The sequence below is a fragment of the Physella acuta genome, unplaced genomic scaffold, assembly GCF_028476545.2.
Source record: "Physella acuta isolate Inbredline_101_S28 unplaced genomic scaffold, ASM2847654v3 ptg000371l, whole genome shotgun sequence".
NCBI lineage: Eukaryota > Metazoa > Mollusca > Gastropoda > Physidae > Physella > Physella acuta.
This window is the reverse complement of record NW_026731890.1, coordinates 167,501-189,804: the sequence shown is the minus strand read 5'-3', so window position 1 is coordinate 189,804 and position 22,304 is coordinate 167,501. Positions and strand designations below refer to the sequence as shown.

Genomic DNA, 22,304 nt, shown 5'->3' with positions numbered 1-22,304 from the left:
ATTTAATGTATAAATATTTCTTTCATTCAAGTTTTTTCTCAATTGGGAAACCTTAAAAAGCAATACATATATATATATATATATATATATATATATATATATATATATATATATATATATATATATATATATATATATATATATATATTCGTATAAATATGTATCCACCCATCAGTTATTCCATCAATTATTCCATACAAGCATATTGCATACATTCATACATACAAACTTGAATACATGAATGCTTTCATACAAATATCTATACGTGCTTACATTCATACGTTCATATATGCACAGCACATATGAATATATGCATACATGCATACATTTATCTATTCATGAAATCACCAACCAATCAATTCACGTATTCATCAATTTAACCCTACAGGATTCAACTCAGCTTTCCCGATAAAGAATTGCCGATCACCTGATATAGACTTACTTCTTTTCTTTGAGTCCTTTAACAATATTGACAAGGCAAGATCGAAGAATATAATTCGGCTGTTTCTTTCTGAAAAGTCTAATACAACTTTAAAAACTAGAGTAGCTATTTTTACATGCAGCGAAAATGGTGAATTTTTGACTCGGGTTAGTTTCGATGATTATAATAATTCGTTAGAAATGTTTCGTCTACTTCAATCTTTACGTGTTGATAATTACAGCGTAGATAATAAGCTGCAGACTATTAAAATGTGTATGAAAATATCTGGATTTCAAGAAAAAATTAGCACTAACTCAATCAAATATTTAACTGAGTATAATAAAGGGTTCTCTAATAGGACTCCGGTTTTAATTTTAATTTATTTTAAAAGTGAATTTATAACTTTTGATAATCCATTTGAGATCGTTAACGGTTTGGTTCAATACAGTATTAGATTAACAGAAAATACGACAAATCATTTTGACCAGTTTATTTTCGCAGACGATTTTTCGTCAAACAATTTTATATCGATGGCGTTATGCGGGGAGTGTACCACGGGCTGGGCAGCACTAAGACAAGACAGTTACTTCCCTTTACTGTCTTGCTATAAGATTGTAGAGTTAAACATCACTGGAGATTATAATACAGCAATATCCTATTGTGAAAACCTTAACTCAAACTTAGTTTCAGTCGAGAATGAACTTGAATTTAATTTCTTAGGCGGTTTCGTTAATTCACTAAGTTTTCGTTTTAGAAAGTTAGACACATTATATATTCCAATCGACTTTTGTGAAGAACATTATACAACCGTAAAGTTTAATAGTTCGACAGATATCAAACTTCAAACTATTCTTCATCAAGTAACAAGAAAATTGCAGAAATGCTTAGCATTGAAGTACACGAAATCTGAAGGTAAAATAGAGCATAATTATAATCTGCCTATTTGGATTCCAGTACATAATGATCAAAAAATCTTTTCAATTGTAATTTGTGAAGTCGATGCTAGTAATGTGCTTTACAACACCGAACTAACTAAAGACGAAGAAGAGTCGAACATTTCGAGTTTGACATCAACAACAGAAACAAAGGAACCGAAAGGGTAAACATTATTTAAAACTTTCTATAGAATCTATTTAATCTATCTAATCTATCTAATCTATTTAATGTAGCTAAGCTCAGCTCAGCTCAGCTAGGCTCATTTGATGAGCAAATGTGTTATTTTCTCGGAGTGATGTTTGTGTGTGTGTGAGGGGAGGGGGGTTGAGGGGGAGGGGGGGGGGGGGGTGGATGGTCTATCTAGGCTATGCTAAGCTAAGCTGAGCTGAACTGAGGTGAGGTAAGCTGAGCTACGATAACTGAGCTGATCTAAGCTGAAGTGAGCTCAGATTGTTTTTGGGGGGGGGGGGTGAAGGGGTGATGGCCGTGCAATGAACGGAAATAATGTCATTATATATATATATATATATATATATATATATATATATATATAGACATTTTTCTTTTTCTTTTTATGTATATATATATATCATCTTTTTTTTCAGTGTATTCGACACATTTTTCAACAATCAATACGTTTTAGAATTGTCCGCACTGAAATGTACAGATGTTACACTTGATCGACCCGTGAACATTCCCTACAGTCTCATATGTGACGGATTTGTAGATTGTGACGATGGCGAAGACGAATCGTTTTGCCTACGTGCAAGAGGCGCTGTCTGCAACAGTCGCTTGTATTGCCTGGACTCCCTGATGCCTTACAACCTCAGGGAAACGTGCATAGGTCTACATCAGATCTGCGACGGTGTGCATGATTGTCTTGATAATACTGACGAGGAGGGTTGTCAGGATTGTTCGGAAACCCTGACAACTGATGGGACATGTTTACCTACCTTTTGGTTTGCGAATAGATCTGACTTTGCGAGTTTTGATTTCAAAGTTGTGAGTTACAATAATTTAACGAATTTATTCGATTTAAATTGCACACACAGCGAGTGTTTTTTTAAAAATGATTCAAGTAAACCAATTACTGTTTGTCAAATTACAAATACCAGTGTGCCACGATATATTTCGCAAAGATTTGCCCCACGATGTATTTATTTGAAAGGTCGATATTCGAGACGAGTGTTAGGCTGTCACGATTTATCACACTTACATAACTGTGAACACCATGTATGTTATCAAGGTTTCTATAAATGTTATCAATCTTACTGTATTCCGCTATACCTGCTGAATGATAAGACAAAAGATTGTGTTTTAGGGGATGATGAAACATTCTATTCTACTTATAGTTTACTACAAAAACCGTTGTGGGGTAATTTAATTATGTGTCTCAGCTCTGTTGATTGGAGGTTGCTTGATTTTATAAACATTTGTGATGGAATCAAACATTGTCTTGATGGTCAAGATGAACAGCTGTGTCACGGAAGATGCCCTGATGGATTTTCTTGCATGTTGGGCGTAGCTAAAGTAAATAACACAAGTCAAGTTAATCACTCCGATATGTTACATGCTCTAGATTCCAGCACAAAAGTTTTATTTTTATCTGGAACTGATTTATCTCGTGCGGATATACCTCCACGATTTGTATTTAAAACACTTTTGGAAATTCATGTATCCAACTGTAATTTAAACACTAGCAGTCTCAACAAATTTTTACTTTCCGTGATACACAGTTTACTCCACACGTACTACATTGATGTCAGCTTCAACAACATTGTCTTTGACTATTTGGATGTTTTATCTTTTTATTTGCCAGGTTTACGCTTTTTAAATTTATCTCATACATCTGTTACAAAATTTAAAATTCATATATCTTTGTTACCCTTTTTAGAAACGCTAGATTTGTCAAACACAAAGACTAGTGTAATTACATTTTATTATCACCAAGATTTCTCACTGAAATATTTAAATGTAAGTTTTACAAAACTAGCCAGCGTTGAGTGGTTTGATAAAGCTTTACTGATTGAAACATTAGATATTCGAAATACAGAATTGGATTTTGATTTAAAAACATCGAACGCTTTAAAAAAGTTTCGAATTGTTTCGGCACTATACACTGATAGCTACAGCGTGTGCTGTGAACATTTGAATGGACCTGGGATAACTGCTGAAACCTGCTTCTCGCCTGTTGATGTCATATCTTCTTGTGAAAATCTTCTGGGTGATGGTGTAAAACGTACGTTGATATGGTTGGTGGCGCTGGTCGGTTCAGCAGGTAATGCTGTAGTCATTGGCTTCAGGGTTTTCTATGAGAAGAATGTTTTAAAACAAGGCTACAGGTGGTACGTAACACACCTTGGGCTGTCCGATCTAATAATGAGCGTGTACTTATTGTTGATAGCAGGAGCTGATGTTTACTACCGTGACGACTACGTGTTGTATGACACAGAATGGCGGCACAGTTCACTGTGTAAGGCCGCAGGTTTTCTCGCTACACTCTCAAGTGAAACGTCAACACTTTTCGTTTTACTGATCACATTAGATCGATATTTTATTTGTAACAAACCCTTTGATAAGCCAAAGTTTTCACGCTGCGGTCTACTAGCTATCGTTAGTTCAGTGTGGTGTGTGGGGTGTCTGATCGCCCTTATACCAGTTGTATTACCAGATATACAGGTATACTCTTCTAATGCTATGTGCTTAGGACTTCCTGTTATGCTGAAAAACCCAACAGGCTGGTTATTTTCCTTTATTCTTCATACCATTTTTAATTTCGCGTTAATATTGCTTATAATAATCGGACAAATTGTCGTTTTTAGAGAAATTACAGTATCTTCAGATTCTGAGATACTAACACACTTACATCGCAAGCGTGAGATAGCCGTGGCCACCAACCTTTCCATTGTCGTCATCTCCAACATTTTATGCGGGCTCCCTGTCTGTATCATTGGTCTGATGTCGGCGGCTGGACACCAGTTTAGCCCGGAGACCTACGGCTGGCTCGCTGTGTTTGTACTGCCGCTAAACTCTGCCGTCAACCCAGTGATCTACACGCTCCCAGTGGCCTATGAAAAGTTTAAGGAGATTGTACAGCGATGAATGAGAGCTTCTTTGTGTTGCTTTAAAACATAGTGCGCTACAATGTATTAATACATAAAAATACTTAAATTTGTACTGATTAAAAAAACTTTCTACATATTTAATTTTCCATTTAAATAAACTCTTTTTTAGGTTATATTCTAAAATCTGTCACTGAAATCACGTCATTTTAGAGAATTTAGTAGCATTTTTAAAACTAGGTTGTGAAACAACTAAAATAAGGAAATTAACCCCTCTAATAAGACTTAGTTTCAAACCGTTAACTAAAATAAACCTAAGAAGATTTTGTAACAGAAAGCAACTATATTTTAAAAATTTAATCTGAAAACTAAGTTCTAACTTTGCCGGTATTTTAAAACGAATATAGTTAAATGTAGTTAAATGTTAAGATTGTTTTCGAGGGTAGAATATCAAAACACGAAGAGAAAATCAAATTTTATATAATGTAGTAAATTTTAAGAAAATGGTGAATCATAGTAAAGATTCCTCTTTAGACCTAGCGATTCATTGGGCAGATTAAGTAGATTGCATATGTTTCTCGGCATATAAAGGGATGGTGTAGTCAGCGCTATGCCCAGCCAACTTAATTAACTTTCCCCATCTTAAGACAGGTACTCATTAGAACTGGGTGGACTCATCAAGTGCAAACCGAGACCTTAGGGCTAGCAGCCAATCGCTCTACCATTTGACCACGATGTTTCTTTAACACCGAAATATAAAAGCATGAAAACATAAACTCCAACAATGAAAAACGTAAAAAAAAAATATTTAAAAAAGAACATCAAAATCAAACACTAATATAAAAATAAAATGAAATACAAAAATAAATAAATGCTAAACAATCTCAACATACAAGCCGCGGAAACGTAACAAAATCAATAAAAAAAATATACGAGATCATTAGATTTAAAATTATGAAAAATAAAATTATGCAACCACATCTTAAAAACGATAAAACATACAAACAAATAAAAAAAGAAAATGTACAAAAATAGCATTAAAATTAAATGGGTATGAAATCACTAGAATATTCAATTTATTAAACAATGTTGATTCGTGTACGTGTTGTGGTGTTGAGTGTTTACATTTAATTTCTAAAAAACATTTTAGTGTCCTACTAACTGTGTTTTTCAATTTTTAAGTTTAATTAATAAATGTTGTTATATTTCACATCTTTGCAAGTCTTAATTACTTTTTTCGTATTTTTGTGTCTTTTTTTAAAAAAGAAAACACTGAACAACGGCGAACTACATCAAACAGTTTAGAAAACAAATAATATTTTATTTAGTTTTAGTTCATGTGGCATGTTTTTCATTTAACATAATATAGCATCACATACACTATTATAAAATGTGTATTAAAATTTGCATCTCGACGACAAACGTATAACGGAAACAAAGTGTACGCTAGTTTAGTCGCCGCTTTGTACGCATCGCTAACCCTAACCTAAAGGTCTCTTAACTGGCTCTTATCAGTGGCCCAAGTGCAGACTTTATCTTATCTATATACATTTTTTTATGAAACAAAGGGGGTAGGGTGGTATGTCCTTTTGTTATTATATTTTACAATGTAGTTTAGTATGGTCTTAAAAGTGTATTTTACTAGTGTTCGACTACAGCCTTAATATTATTGCAAAGTTAACAAATGAAAAAGCTTACTCAAGCAAAATATAAGGAGGAAAACAAGTGACATAGCCCATAAATAAGTAGACGATTTAATTAATCTAGTCCGTTTTTTTAATTAAACCATAATTTCAAACTGGCAGTTAATTAAATTAGCAGCAATAGTTTTATAACAGGACCAGGATCATAGGGGCCTACACTTTTAAGTATGATACAATTTAAACACGTCGAAATGGGTAATAAATGGCATACAACAAAACTGCCCACGACAATCTTTTTTTATTGTCTTGAACTTATGCTGAAATTAAAAAGTTCTTGCGATAAAATGATTTTTTAAATTAATTTTTTTTTTTAATTTTAGTTTTTGCTGTAAGCTGTCCCCAAATCTGATTTTTTGTAGCCTCAGGGGCGGAACTACAGTGCCACGTCATTTAGGGCACACAGCCGACCATAATCAATTTTTTATAGTTAAAAGATTAATTTTCTTGCATTTTCGACTTGATGGTTGTTTTGTAAAAAGAATACTGCAGCTGCGGTTGAATTATCTTTATTCTATAGACACCATCCCACGCTCTTGTATTTTCTTTTTCCCCTTGCTTTTAAACCATAAGCTGTAGTGTGAGAGATAGCCTAACATTCAAAACACGTCCATGACTTATTTCCTTTTTTTAAATAGTTAAATATGTGTGCTCATAAGCTCCTTTTAATAGATTTTTACTAAACAAATTAAAAAGCAATTAATTACTTCTCTAAATTATTATTATGTCCAGGAAAACAATAAATAAAGTATTAATTTTAATTTAGACAGTCTCAAGCCAAACATCACTCTTTCAGCCCTTAAGTAAATTAACATTACTCTCATTAAACATTCGAAAAAAAGTAATGGCAAATATACGCCTCTATTGGATTACAGTTAAACATTGAAATTTACATCTCTAAGGATTTGCTTTTTTATTGTGTTAAAGTTATTTTACATCCATATACGGGTTAAACGATAAATGTTAAACTCAAAACAAATAAAAGCTAGAAAAAGTGTTATAATACTTTTTACAAACACGTTTTTGAATACTGTAATTTACAAATCTGTTTTAATATTATTAAATTCCACTGCGATTTAAAGACTTTTTGTAATATACTTTGGTTACCTCCCTTGGTAATTATAGCTTTCGAAACTGGAAGTAACTAGTGGACAATTTATATTTAATTTAAATTTCGTTTAACTTGATCAATTTAATTTAACGAGATTTACTCAAATTGTATTTATGTAAATTGGTAGTTTTGTTTTGTTTTTTTTTTACCTCAAAATTTTATCTATGTAAATTGGTAGTTTTTTGTTTTACCTCAAAATTGCATTGTGTAATATGTAATTTGTGTTTTGTTTTCAGAAGTAGTTTTTAATGTTAACTCATTATTTTTTCTTTGGAAGTTATTTTATTATATAAAAAAAAGTTATCAAATTCTGAAAGTTTTTGAGAATTTGGAAAAATAAAAAAAAAAAAAAAAAAAAAACAACAGAATAATGCACCCACACACACGTTGTTGTAATTTGTTTTAATTGACAAAAAAAAAACCCAAACAATGACATTTTTACAACTTTTATTACAAGCTTTTATTTAACTCACTTCCTCTGTCGACAGTCTGTCGTCAGTCTGTCGTCAGTCTAGATCGACACGCCCGAGCGAAATTGCAGGCACTTCTACTTGACAGATACGATTCGTAATTGGTACGTGGGTCAAGACATGAAGACAATGCATTGTGACATTGAATTTGACTTAATTGGATGCCTAATTAATTTTTTAAGAATTAATTAAAATTTTGACCAAATTAGTAGGCATTTCTCTCGAATAGCTTGGAATGTCGGACTCCCAAGTCCCCTACATTATAGCGTGGGGGAGGTGAGGTGCAAGACTGCCGGGAATCAAAAGAGGTCTGCTCTCGACCCTAACCAGATATTTTGACTTTAAGCTTCAGCCTTCACGTGGCTTCGAGAGAGTACCATCAGTCAGACCAAGCTCACGACCACCCTAGTGGGTGCGGAATGGCTGGTGGTAGCTAACAGCAGCTAGAGTTTTTTGATGTGTCCGAATGCCCCCCAGGTAGGACGCGTCTGGTGGGTGGGGAAGGAAAGCCCTGTGAGAGCCGACGGAGAAGTGACCGACGTGTTGCGATCAAACCGACACTAAACGACTTGCTACTACCACCATGTGTCGGCCACTGAGGCCTGCCTGGCTAATGGGAGTCCAACTCCTGAGCCAGTTTCCGTATTAGTGGAGGGAGTAGGCATTTCTATCCAACCACACCACACGCCTCACCACGTTCAATAGCGCGTCATCACGTTCACTAGGCGCACAATGTTCTTTAGTCATGTAACTCTATTGTAAATAAAAACGTGTAAAGTACTAAAACATTCATAAGAAAACCGTTTTAATTACAAGCTTTTATGTAATAATGCACTAAAAAGTAGAAAATAAATTATACACTACTATTTAAATTACTAAAAAGAAAAGCGTGGGTCTCTTCCTAAATATTAGTAAAGGTATCCAATCGACAGATACTAAAGTGGCCCATGCTTTTCTTTATAGTAATTTAAATAGTAGTGTATACATTTTTTTTTCTACTTTTTAGTGCATTATTACATAAAAGCTTGTTATTAAAACGTTTTTTATGCAATTTATTTTTTTCAAAACCCATTCAGGCCAGAAATGAATATCCTATGTTCGTATTCTGTTTTTGTACATATATATATATATATATATATATATATATATATATATATATATATATATATATATATATATTATATATATATACATATATATTCTGGGGGCTCAGAAATTGTTTTTGCGGTGGGGGGGGGGGGGGGGCTTATTTTCAAGTTCCACCACTGGTAGGCCTACTCATTCTTGTGTATAAAGCTAATGTTATAGTTTTGTTTTTACGGAAATTAGCGCCTCTCAAAAAATATTAAGTTAGATTTTGTAAAAGATATTGTATGCAAGTACAATTCTATTAACTTAAATACGTAGCTTATACATATAAACGAAATATTTAATTATTGGAATACGAAATATCCAATCTACTAAATACTAAAACACTTTATCTTTGTTTTTGTTGTGCCCGTTACCTCGATTATAGACAATTGTTGATTAAGCTTCATACACTGCGAGTTAATTTATTATATTAATCACAAAAGTAAATTAGAAAGGGTCGTGACTTTCTAATTTTTAAGAGAAGTAACAGAGAAATAAATTAAACAAATAGGCTACACCCTACTGTGTTTTGAGAAAAATTAAAATACATTAATAAAAGAAATAAATAACTTTAAAATAAAAAACGACATTAATTTTAAAAAGTAATCAGTGTACCCCGCGTAACTACTAATTAGTTCGAGAAAACAAAATTTAATTATGTAGTATTTTTAATTTATATACTTATGATATATAATATAATATAATATACTTTTTTAATGATTTAAAAACAAGTAAACTCTACTTCATCAGTCTAAAATGAGATCTTTACATAGATGGACATACCTCATGTAGGGTAGTGTGGCTACCTCAGTTACCACATCGGGTTGTACCCCATCTTGTGACGTCATCCATAAGTATGGAGAGACAGATATATATATATATATATAAGTAAGGATAGTTAAGCCAAGATTATATTCCCACAAACTAAAATACTTGGAAGGCCAAGAGCAACATAATTAAAGTCTGGGGATAGGATGTGAAATACGAAAGATGAAGGGACGACGTGGTCGAATGGTAGAGCACACGACTGCTAACTAGAAAGTCTTGTGCTTTGTTCCTGGTTCATAGAATGTCCCTAAATCCATCCAGCTATGATTACAACCTGACGCACTTTGAGGAAAGTACTAGTGTGCTTTTAACTTACAATGAGTCTTCGTTTGACCCGTGGCTATGTAAAAAACATTTGATTGAAAATTACCTTATGCTAAGACACAAAATAAAAGTAGACAAAGATTTTTTTATTAACTAACAACATTGTGTTAATAATAATGATAAAATAATACGGCCATTAACGAGCATTCGATGTTTGTGAAAACAGTTGTTTAGAAATGATAATACCTAACAATTATTTATTTATTTTTAAATTAATAATCGTAATTCTTTTTAAATCTGTTTTTTTTTTTAAAAACCCATTAAATCTACCAAAATACTTTAAGCTAAGTGTGCATTCATTATTAGAAATACATAAGACAGTTTCAAACGTGTGTGTCTCTTCCCCCAATCTTCCCCCTGTCCTGCTAGAGACAAGTTAATTAAGATGTTGAAAATTTGCAGATGACATTGTTAGAGCTAGCACTGAACAAGATGATGTCCACAGAAGGTTGTGTGTACGCTACAATAGGCCAGGAACATCCGCTTGTTTACAACACATGTAGATCAACTTTTCAACAGTTTTGTAACAATTGGAAAAACTCACCATAACAAATTCTATAGCAGCAAATTATCTCTAGTCCTTGCCTTGTTACATTTGTTTAGCTTCGATAACGCAAATGTTTATTTATTTGTTTGGTTGTTTGCTTGTTAGTTTGAGAAACATTCTTGTAGATCTAAATACATCTGTTGTTCTTAATCTCTTTGGAGGTCCGAACCCCTCCAGTTATATGTGTGCATTCACCGAACTCTTCTTAATGGTTCTATCGTATATCTGTACTGATAAAATCCTATTGTGAATCATACAAGTTCGGTGTGTTTTGACCTCCGCCGAACCCCTAAGACTGACCTGGGGTTTGATAAAGCGCAGTTTAAAAACCTCTGATACGGATTATTTTTACGTGAAAGATTTCTTTTAAGCGTTACACCTAGACGAATCTCTAATAACAAAACTGAAATATTCAAGATAATTTTAATGTTTAAATTTTTAAATAAAGGCGGTTGTATGTAGTTTTTTTTCCGATTTAACGAAGTGTCTACTCGGAATAAGATTTTTCGGCAAAAGATAGTTCTGCGCATGCGCAGTGACCTATGGCTAGGGTTAGGGCTAGAATGAGGGTTAGGGGTAGGATTAGGGATAGGGTTAGGGATAGGATTAGGGCTAGGGTTAGGGATAGGATTAGGGCTAGGGTTAGGGCTAGGGTTAGGGTTAGGATTAGGGATAGGGTTAAGGATAGGATTAGGGTTGGTATTAGGGTTCTGCGGTTGTAAACACACGCATGCGCAGTACCATCGAAAACATCGCCGCTAAGTCGTAGTTTCTCTCCATTGCGCATGCGTATCGCATGCGTATCTTATTCCGACTAGAATCGGCCTTTTTTTTTTTTTAGTATTAAAATCTCATGTGACTTATGTGTATTAATGCTTTTAAAAATCACATAAAAACTGTCGAATCTAAATACTAAATAAATTTAAATTATAATTATTAAAAAAATCATTATTATACATTAGAGTTGAAATTATAAACCATGTATCTGTAACACGAAGAGTTAACTAAAAGTTTTTAAAGTTTTAGCAAATTTTGGGCTCATGCTGACGTAGACCACAAGATTTGCCGAAGCACTGGCTTGGAAGAAAACCTGCTGGGCATATGCTATCAATGCTACAACATTAGCAGGCAGAATCTTCTGTAGTACCGTACTGTAGTAAATAAACGCGACCATGTAAGTTGGAATAATCCTCAACGACACAACACTGAAACATAGGGCGAGGGCCATTTTGACAACTTTTAAATCTTTGCTTCTTTTCACGTAGGCGTTGGAGGATATATGTCTCACAAGGATTGAAGATCGACTTAATTTAATTGTGATCATTATCGATGAAACGATGATCGAACCAGGCGGGATAATCATGACGAAAACAGAGTTCCTTATTGAATTTAAAATGGAGTACATGTTACTGTGTTCGAGGTAGAATTTTGAGAAATAATACACAGCCATAGGTCTGTGGTAATCTCTGATGAAGTACCATTTGATATCGTATGACCAGATATCTAAAGCGTACCAAGGGAACAGGAATAATAAAGTAGAGATTATTGCGAGAATTGTACGGAAATTTGTAATAAGACGGGAGGCTTTGAACGGGAACCACACAGCGATCAATCTCTCAACTGACATGATAGCGACGATATTAGCGCTTGTAGCAATGGAGAAGTTAGTTAGTGGTTTTAAGTAGGTGGTGTAGAACGTACCTAAGGTATACATCGATACAATATCCAGCTGTTCTAGAATATTCTCCGCGTGTTCGATCAAGCGAGTGGCGGAGAAAAATAAATCCGAGAGCGCGAGGGTTAGGATCAAGATTTGGGTCGACTCCTCCAGACCGTGGCGCCACATGACGACGGTCACCAGGGTGTTCATCACCACCCCAGTCAGCCCCAGGGCGGGCAGGAGGACGCACCCCAGGGAGATGTGGACGTAGTGCATGACGTCAGAGGGCACGTCTGCGATCATAGAGCTGACAGCGCTGTTCTGTAGACCAGGCTGGGTGGTGACGTAAACTGATTTGCTTTCGTTTCTATTCATTGTTCGTGTGTGATTACTAATCAATCTTGATGTAAAATACAGAAAGTATTACAAAACGTTTAATTAAGAATCAGACTTAATTTTTTTTTTTTGCTTAAAAACTCAATCAAATGTAAACGAAACAAAACAAACCCTAAACTATGTACATAATAGAATAAAGAAGATTTTTAAAAAGAAATTCAGTCTATAAAATAGTAGACTTAGCATATATAATTCCACGTTCCTTGTTATAATTTTTTAAAACTATGACCAAATACTTTTACTAGAAGTTTATACTAAATAAATAGTCTGAAAAACATTAGAGTTCTGATATAGTTTTCCATTTACCGTTTTGTATAATACTTGTAATGTATGATAAATATTTAATTTAAAACGTTCTACTGGTTCAATTATTTTAACCCATCTTATTGTATTGTATCAAATCTCATTGATCATGGCATACATCTCGAAAAATGGAAGGTAGATTTCGAAAATTATAATTGTATACGCTTTTACAGACACTAAAATCTTTGAAAAACAGTGATTTGTGTAGACCCTTACCTAATGGTTTTGGGATAAGAAATATCTCTAAATGGGATTAATTTTTTAGAAGCCAGAGATAAGTTTCCCTTAGGGCGAAATAATTCTAGAAGAAATAGAAACAATGGTTGCGATAATTTAAACAACCTTTTCATTTCATTTTTTTTTCGTTATTTGTTGGTTATATCTTCATAATATAGATTATTATAACCCCCAGGAAACTATCGACCCGTATCTTATTAGCTGTTCGATAAAACAATGGCTTGTTTTTCATAAAAAATTGAATACACCGTTTCAAAGCATTTCAGTTAATCTCTGCCGACTAGACGAACGTCTAGAAGGATTAAGCTAATTGAACTGTTTTCTGGAAACTCAAGCAGTAGGTTGATAGAGTGAGGGGGAGGGGGAGGGGGTCTAAGAGAGTATCGATTAGGGGTGGGGGTAGAAGAGGTGTGTTGGAATCTAGATAGAAGTAAGTGTGGGTAGCAGTTAGCTCGGGGGAGGCTTACGTGGAAAAAAATGGAGAGTGAGGAAAGCGTTGCGGAAAAAAACAAAACAAAGACCAGCTTAGAGGACATTAAGCGAATGTAAGAAATAATATAGTAGCAATTTAAGTTCAATTATGTTCTGTGAAATTTAAGTCCCGTTACGTTTAGGGATAAAGAGTAGCGTTCAGAATACAACTAAGAAAATGTAAAGTGACCGAAAGAGCTTAGCGTTAACTGTGAGTGAGTGAAAGAAGCGAAGCTAACACGCCTCCACCCAACACTAGGCCTAGCCTACACCTCCACCAACATTTTCAGTAAGGTAAAGTCGGCTGATGTTCAAGGTAAATACACTTTACAAAACCAATTATATTTTGCGTTATCATATAATATGTTATTTAAACCATAATTGTCATATATAAGTACAATTTCTTATTATGAAACACGTATAAAAACAAGGTTATAAAACAACTGGGGTGACATTTATGAGGCTGGACAGGACTGATGCTATTTTAATTAATTTCAATGTAGAAAATCGCTTTGAGATACGAGCGATTTGAAATAGGGGCAATGTTACAGAACGAATTAATCTCGTAGCTCGACGTACCATAATATATACATATACATATATATATATATATATATATATATATATATATATATATATATATATATATATATATATATATATATATATATATATATATATTAAAACCGTTTTCTAAAACGCGAAATAACGGCTAAAACTCGTTTTCTAACATTGCTTTTTTAATATGCAAAAAAAGTGACGTCACACCATCTGAACCCCCCTCCCCCTCATCACACACCGTCACAAAATTACGGACCCCCTCCCCCCCCCTACGAGTGTGACGTCATTTATGGACGACCCTTAATGTTATGTATTTAATTTCCCAGTAATTAGGCTAAGAAGATTTTACACAACAATTTGTTTATGTACAATGTTAACAAAAGAAACAACATTCATAGAGCAAACTTTTTTGTTTGCTGCACATCCGTGACTTCATGACGTCAGTGTCTAGACAGTAAGTGTCGCTCGTCACTGTGACATGCACACCACCACTTCACCTACACGGAGTGACGTAAAAAACATATGCGCTGTTGATAATGTGTAGGTGGTGACTATATTAGTCCCAGCTAAAGAAATTCGGTACAATGGTGTAAGCAAGGTTTTATTTAGACATTTTACACTCTGGAAAGGGGGGGGGGCAAATACAGCTTTCTTGTGAGGGCATTAAGAAAATATTTTCCGTTTTATTTATTATATCTTTCTAAATGCAATATTTGTTTCAATTCGTCTAGTAGATGGGGGTGTAATGTTCTGTGGTGGGGGGGGGGTAACCTCCTCCCCCACCCTAAAGAAATGCATGAAAGAAACACTAGGTTTAACCGTACCGCTAGAGCTATTATTAAAGAAGATTCTATGTTGTATAGAAATGTAATAGAAGAAGTGGAAACGTGCGAATTATGTTTACAGTAGTCAGTGGCGTAGCGAGGTCGGGTGTCACCCGGTGCGGCACTTAATGGTGTCACCCCCCCCCCCCAAAGGCGTAGCGACCCTTCCCAGCATCGTGGGACAAACTTTCAGTTTTCGATTTGCACCCTTCCCCCCTCAAACTTTCGATTTGCACCAATCCCCCTCCAGCCTTGTCGGGATTTATCAAATTTGCTTTTAATAGACTTTTTAACACTCGAATTAATCACTCAGTTAAGTGTAATTATAATTCTGCTATTTTTTCCTTGGTTTCACCCCCCTAAATGGTGCTCTCTGCAGACCTCCCAAGGTGAGTTCAAGACGGAACTTACCTGTTAAAAGCTTGAATGTCTTTAGTTATAAATGTAAAATATCTATACTGTGTGATTATGTAACGATTTTTTTTTTTGAAAAAAAAAAGGTTATAAATTTTATATTTTCCACCTATAATTATTATATATATATTTCATTTTATGAGAGGGTGAATAATATGAAAAAGACACTTAATTTGATGATTAATTTGCGACTAAAATGATTTTAAACCAGTGGCGTAGCTAGGATTTTCGGGCCCATATGCAAAAAGTATCAGTGGGCCCCCTTGTCAGCCGTCAGACTACAACGGAGTGAAACGAAGAAATCAACTACTACTTCAGATGTAGGGTTTTAAATAATATAAATATTCTGTACATTGTATACATCCTAGTTGTTTATTAATACTATATTATTATGTAGGTCTACAACCCGTAGTTTTGTAAAAATGTTCCAGGCTTACAGTTAATTTGGGTTTTTTCAAGTAAACAAACAAAGTAGGGTCGCAAAACGGGGGCAGAGGTGCGGCTAACAACATTTAGGCGTGACACCATGAGGAAACATTGTAAAACTTACTGAAAAAAGTATGTTGTATCCAGCTAAATTAATAAAAGATAAGTCAGAGAGGGGTGACACCACACCGAAAATGCAATGTTGTTGGGGACGATAGGGTGACACTTTTAGTAAACGCGTTAGGGAACACCCACCACTATCACATTTTTTTTTTGCTCATAATTTATTTAGATTTGTTGTTTTTTTCTCATGCTTTTAATTTTGAAAAATGATTAATAAGTTTCTTGAGACTTATTTTAGCTGCTTCTGTATGTTAGATACTTAGGATACCTACTGACCCAATGGGGTTTCATAACAATGTTTCATAACAAATTAACAGCATCATAATGAACAAATAATGAGATTTAAAAATTCCATCATAGACATTAAAATCTCCCTCCTCATCACAGTGGAATGTTAAAGAATGTTTATCTGTAGCTAGCATAACCCTCTGCGTTGCTGCGATCTAGTCCCACATACCAGTTTAATGAAACAATTTGTAAGGGTTTCATCAACGCGTTACCAATTGTTTATTTGTAGTCGTATGACCTTGTTTTCTTAAACTGAGATATTTTAAAATCGTAAACAACGCCACTTTGTTGCTGGGGCGCGGGTTCGTCCACACTACTGGTCAGACGCCCCCGGGCGCGCTGTATGAAAGCATTGAGTATACGATAATTATTCTCCGGTAGGGTGTCGCGGGAGTGAGTGTTACACTACCAAAGGTAGCCGAATGCTTCCCCTGTTCGGTTTAATCATCGAACGTAGAGGCCCACCGTGGGGTGCTTCTGTTCTTGGTGTCATCTGTAAGCCAGAGGCGCCGAAGGCCGCCCCTGTTGCAGTTTGGTCGTTGAATTAGTAGTACCAGGGGCGTAGCGAGGGGGGCGGGGGGTGCGGACCGCACCGGGTGACACCCAACCTCGCTACGCCACTGAGTAGTAACCATACAGGAACCGTAATCAACGGATCCCTTGCACTCAGGTAGCCGCTGGCTATCTTACTACTGCTGATGCGCTGGAGGACACCTTTTATTCGATTTAGTTATCGATTTTTAGTAGCCCTCCGTATCCTTAGTGAATGGCGCTCATTAAACGAATATAGGCGCTGTAGAGCTCACGGGGTATCCCAGTGCGCACCGGGTTACGCGACCGCCGGGGCTCCGGTTGTTGCACCTGTGCAAATATGACCGCTGCGCCGGACATTCAAATTAACCGACCCCAGGTGCCAAAATAGCCGCTGGCAAACTGAGTGGCAAACAGCACCGCCTTACTGCGGGGCGCCGCCATCAAAAAAATATAATTTAATGCTAGAAACCTTTCCCAGAGTTTTCTTCAGGCGTGTTTTCAGAAAAATGTCTGGGGGGGGGGGGGGCACTACTTGGAGTATTCTCGACGACTTCCCAAATTTTTCGTGGCGATTTCTTGAAAACGACTAACTTATAGGGTTAGTAGCGCAATATGGGCCCTGTTCGCCCCCCCCCCCCCCACACACACACACATACACACACTGAATGTACACAGTAAGAAATGACTGGGGGTATTTTTGGAACTTGAAATTATTTCTACAGTAGAAAAGAAACTGGATTTCCTTTTTTTTTTAAACTTTTAAAAATTATTTACATAAAACAAATATTAAAATTCCAATATAAAACTTTTTAAGAGGGAAAAGGGGCCCTATTTGCCTTGGGCCCCTATGCCTTGCTTACGCTAGCTTTAAGGTAGCTACGCCACTGTTTTAGACGCATTAGTTGCACTATCTCATACTGTATGTGTACTAACATTAAGTATTGCAATCTACAACGGCTACTAATGTATTCGTTTTTTAGTGCTGAAAAAAACTAACCAAACTATTTTGTTTAGAGCTCTGCTCTATATCATTTTTACAATACCAAAGAATATCTTACGGTTGTATTTATATGTCAGCGTTCAACCTAAGGTGCATTAATTTGAAATTAAAGTAAAGTAATTAAGCAAACGAATAGTCTCCCATTTGGAAATCCAAATACCAAAATTTTATTCAAGGGAAATAACTTTTACAAGAATAGCTAAATTATCCAAGTGTAACTAAGATGTGCTTGAAAAACTCAATAAAACGTTCTATTTCTCAATACTTAGTAATTCTAACAAATCTTTTATAATAACTATGTAAATATGTCAAATAAGTATATTTTAATCATCGACTTCTTAATTATAGGTTTTGTTTGAAAGTTTAAACACGGTAGCTTTATTATATCATATTTCTATTGAATTTTGATGGCATATGGGCAGAAGTTAGTGTAGAAAAATTATTTAGTCTTAGATAAAAATTTTGGATCCCCTACACAAAGGGACAGCTTTCGTAAAAATCAAACACGGGTAACTGTGAAGAGCAGGATCGGCATCTTGCGGCTCCTTTAATGGCAAGATGCGGCTCTTCAGCTCCATGCACAATTATCAATATTTAATTTATTTAATTTTCATAACTCATAAAAATATTTTTTTTAAAACGATATAATATGAAATGGAAACAAAAACACTCGCTATTCAATAAGAATGTTTAGTTACTCCCTATTTCAATAGACTACTTTTAAATTGTCCATCCCGAAAAGTGTTTCTTTCAGACTTTTTTCTCCGAAAACGACTCTTTTGTGGAGCGGTAAATTAGCAGAACTTCAAAGAGCAAGTTAAAATAGTTGAAGGCCCAGTAAAACATGTACAACTGGACAGCTGTAAAAGAAATGCCGCGAGTGGAGGCACAATTATGTGACGCAAGGAATAGTCTGGAAGAATGCTACAGTAAGGGGAAGAAGGTGGCATATGGAGTGCTGACGATCTTCGGGTCAACATATTCATCCGAGCAAGCGTTTTTTTTTTTTTTTTTGCATGAATATAATAGAAAGTAAAGAAAAGAGGCAACTAACAAATACAAATCTAAAGGCGTACTTGAAGCTGAAAACATACTTAACCAAACTTTCAAACAGTGTTTCTTCCAGACTTTTTTCTCCGGGGGGGGGGGGCACTTGAAATTTTCGGGGGGGGGGGGGGGCGGTAAACTTTCTTCGGGGGGGGGGGGGGGCGGACACTGTTAAAAGTATATATATTCTATATAAATTATATAAATTTCATTTCGTTCGGGGGGGCGGTAAAAATTTTTCGGGGAGATGCATGGAAGAAACTCTGCTTTCAACTCTGCTTTCAAACAGCATACAATGCTAAACTGTTGTAAATATTATTCAATAATTATAGTTATATAATTTGATTACTGATTTTATTATTCTAGCAGAAATACGTTACCCGTTCAAAGGAGTATTTTTTATATAAATAAATATTATTTCATATTTAAAGCTATTTATTTTAATATATAGAACTATGATATCTCATCACATACATTTTCATTTCTTATACAACACCAAGCCCCCCTAACTCACTGGCTCACATTCTATCTATAGCAGGGGTCTCCAAACTACGGCCCGCGGGCCAGATGCGGCCCGCGAGGTCCTCTCATCCGGCCCGCGGAGATCTTTTTGTCCACAGAATAAACGTTTGTTGTTGATGGCTGAGGAACTTTGCCCAGAAAAAAATCAAAGACATGCCTGGAAGACTCTGGCCCCCGAACTAAAATTTGATAGTTGATGCGGCCCTCGGACTGAAAAGTTTGGAGACCCCTGATCTATAGCAACAAGTTTTTTTTTCCTTCTACATCACTATCTCTCTATCTCCCTAACCCTTATGTATGTCCCTTACAAAATCTCTAAAAACCGAACACCCCTAACTTTGGACGAACCTGGAAGAAAAATCTAATTTTACCCCAACTTGGATAATGAATTTTTTTAAAATAGACCTAAATAGAAACATATTTTTGAGCATTAATCACTATCATTCTCCGTGCTACATAAATAGATTGCGGGACTGAAAAATACGATAAAAGTCGATTTCTCTTGGTAGTCTATATTTCATTTATAGATTAACTGCTTCGTTCTTTAACTTAAAGAACATATTGCGAAAAAATAATAATAAAAGAACAAAAATGCTTTATGTGTTTAAAAATAGTTGCATCGTCTTATAGGATTTCATTTGTAGTATCTAAATATTTGTAGTGATGCATTCCATTAATCAGAGCTGACATTGTCTAGATAAGCTTACATTAAAAGTAAAAAAAAACGACGTGCATACATAGCATGAAATAAAACAGGGAGTGTAGGCTACTTAAAACAAGGCTAATGACCGTGTTGACAACAAGCTACACACCTACACAACACGCCGCGCCTAAGGGATAACATGACGTCATGTGACCTGGATTTTCAAAAACTCGGACAATTCTTATCTGTGTTTAAAGATATCGCGCCTATGTTGTTATTCGATATCTGACGATCCGGCTTACATGATTGTGGTGTGTGGGTAGGGTGGGTAGGGTGGGGACGGTAGATGAGTTTAAGGGTAGGGTACGTGGTTTTCCGTGCAGAGGAGAGGGATTACATTTTTGGGATACATGGGTGGGGAAGGAGGGGTTAAAGATTTTAGGGACATTCCTGATGATTAAGTGGGCGAACGATCTAGGGGAGTGATTATGAGGGGCGTGGAAGTACCGTAAGGGAATACCATGAAAGTTATAGTAGTGAAAAAATGTTGTGTTTGAGCAATTTATATTAACCATTAATACATTAATTGTTAATTACGATTTCAGTGTCTGTGGGAGGGGGTGGGGGGGTGGGTGGGAATGGGAGGGGGTAAAGCTTGGAAATTTAAGTTTTCATTGTGTCTTGATTATTTCCATAACCCATAAAATGATGTCACTTCACACTTCTAAATGGAATTTTGTTTTAAAAATACATGTATAAAGCTAAGAAAACAATGTTTTCTTTCAATATTGTAATATAGGGAAAAAAATAATCAATCGAACACTATAGATTGTAATATAGGCTTATTAAAGTAAGTGTGGAATTGATTAGTTTTACACTAATTAAAATTAGGCATAATACGAGAAAGGTTTTAGCTCATGTTTTTTTTTTACTTTCTCGTATATACAAAGTATAGAGAAAGTATTGTAATCGTGCAAAAAAAATCGAGATTTTTACAAATCTCGACGTTTTACACCTCACTGATACGGAAAAACATAATTTTGCAATCTTGTCCGTATGTCTGTGTGTCTGTGTGTCTGTGTGTGTGTGTCTGTGTGTAAACACGATTACTTGAGTACCGTTACAGCTAGGTTGATGAAATTTTATATATAAGTATTTTATCAAAATCGTAGATCCGTATCAACATTTGAGCTATTTCCGATAACCGGAAGTGGTACTTTTTCTACTTTGAATTTTTCAAAAGCCTATAACTTTAGTACTATTTCAGATAGATAAATGAAATTTCACATATAAGTAAAAGACCGGAAGTACTAATTTACGCTATTTCCTATTTCTCAAAAAACGCTCGTAAATTTATAAAGTACTAATAATATCCCGCACTATTATGCACATTTTATTAGGCGTTCACTTGGTGTGCAATTCTTTTTTTTACGAGATTCCATTCTATTATAAAAAGTTTAAGTAATTAAAAATGCATTACAAATATTGTCTATGTCCTGAGTTGCCATCCCTCGTAGTTTTATATTAGAATATCCGAGAAAGTTTAGGGGAGATCACTCCCGGTTTATTCGATTCAGTGGAACTCGTGGTCGAATCGGTAAAGCCTGCCGTGTTTCTTCCAGGCATCTCTTAGGGGGGGGGGGAAGTCTACCGAAATGGAGTATAAAGAAAATATATAATTGTAACAGTGTCTGCCCCCCACCCCCCACCCCCACTGCCCCCGAAAATTTCAAGTCCCCCCCCCCCCCCCATCAGGAGAAAAATGTCTTAAAAAAATACTGAAAGCTTGTGGTTGCTGAACCTTAAATTCTCGAGTTCGATAGGAGAGACAACACCAAAATCAAACAACTGCTGCATTTGAAAGCGGAGTCAACTACCAATATGGCGCATAACAAGCAGAGTTTCTTCCAGGCATCTCTTCGGGGGGGCGAAGCCCCCCCGAAAAATTTTTACCGCCCCCCCGAACGAAATGAAATTTATATAATTTATATAGAAAATATATACTTTTAACAGTGTCCGCCCCCCCGAAGAAAGTTTACCGCCCCCCCCGAAGATTTCAAGTGCCCCCCCGGAGAAAAAAGTCTGGAAGAAACACTGATAACAAGTTGACAAGTAATATTTAATTGTGTTGGAGGGAATCCCTTCCAACATTAAAAATTAAGAACAAAGAAGAAGAAAGGGAAATCAATGTAGATTGTGTATATTTTTATATTCATACTTAGTTTTTATTTCACTTGCTGAATTCTTGTTTACTTAAATCCTTCAAAAAACTTACAAAACTAAAAATATATTTAATTTTTCAAATAAAGCAATACTTTTTAAAAA

General features: G+C 35.3%; 1 protein-coding gene across 1 annotated transcript; it reads right to left on the bottom strand.

Annotated features, from left to right (window-relative positions):
* Nucleotides 1-11,530: 11,530 nt before the first annotated feature.
* Nucleotides 11,531-12,565, bottom strand: LOC131941737 (uncharacterized). The gene has a single exon (XM_059301200.1). It carries the CDS (start codon nucleotides 12,563-12,565, stop codon nucleotides 11,531-11,533), a length of 1,035 nt encoding a protein of 344 aa, XP_059157183.1.
* Nucleotides 12,566-22,304: the final 9,739 nt, after the last annotated feature.

What these genes read in the sequence shown, in the direction of transcription:
- LOC131941737 (XM_059301200.1), bottom strand. Translation starts at nt 12,565, where the DNA reads ATGAATAGAAACGAAAGCAAATCAGTTTACGTCACCACCCAGCCTGGT.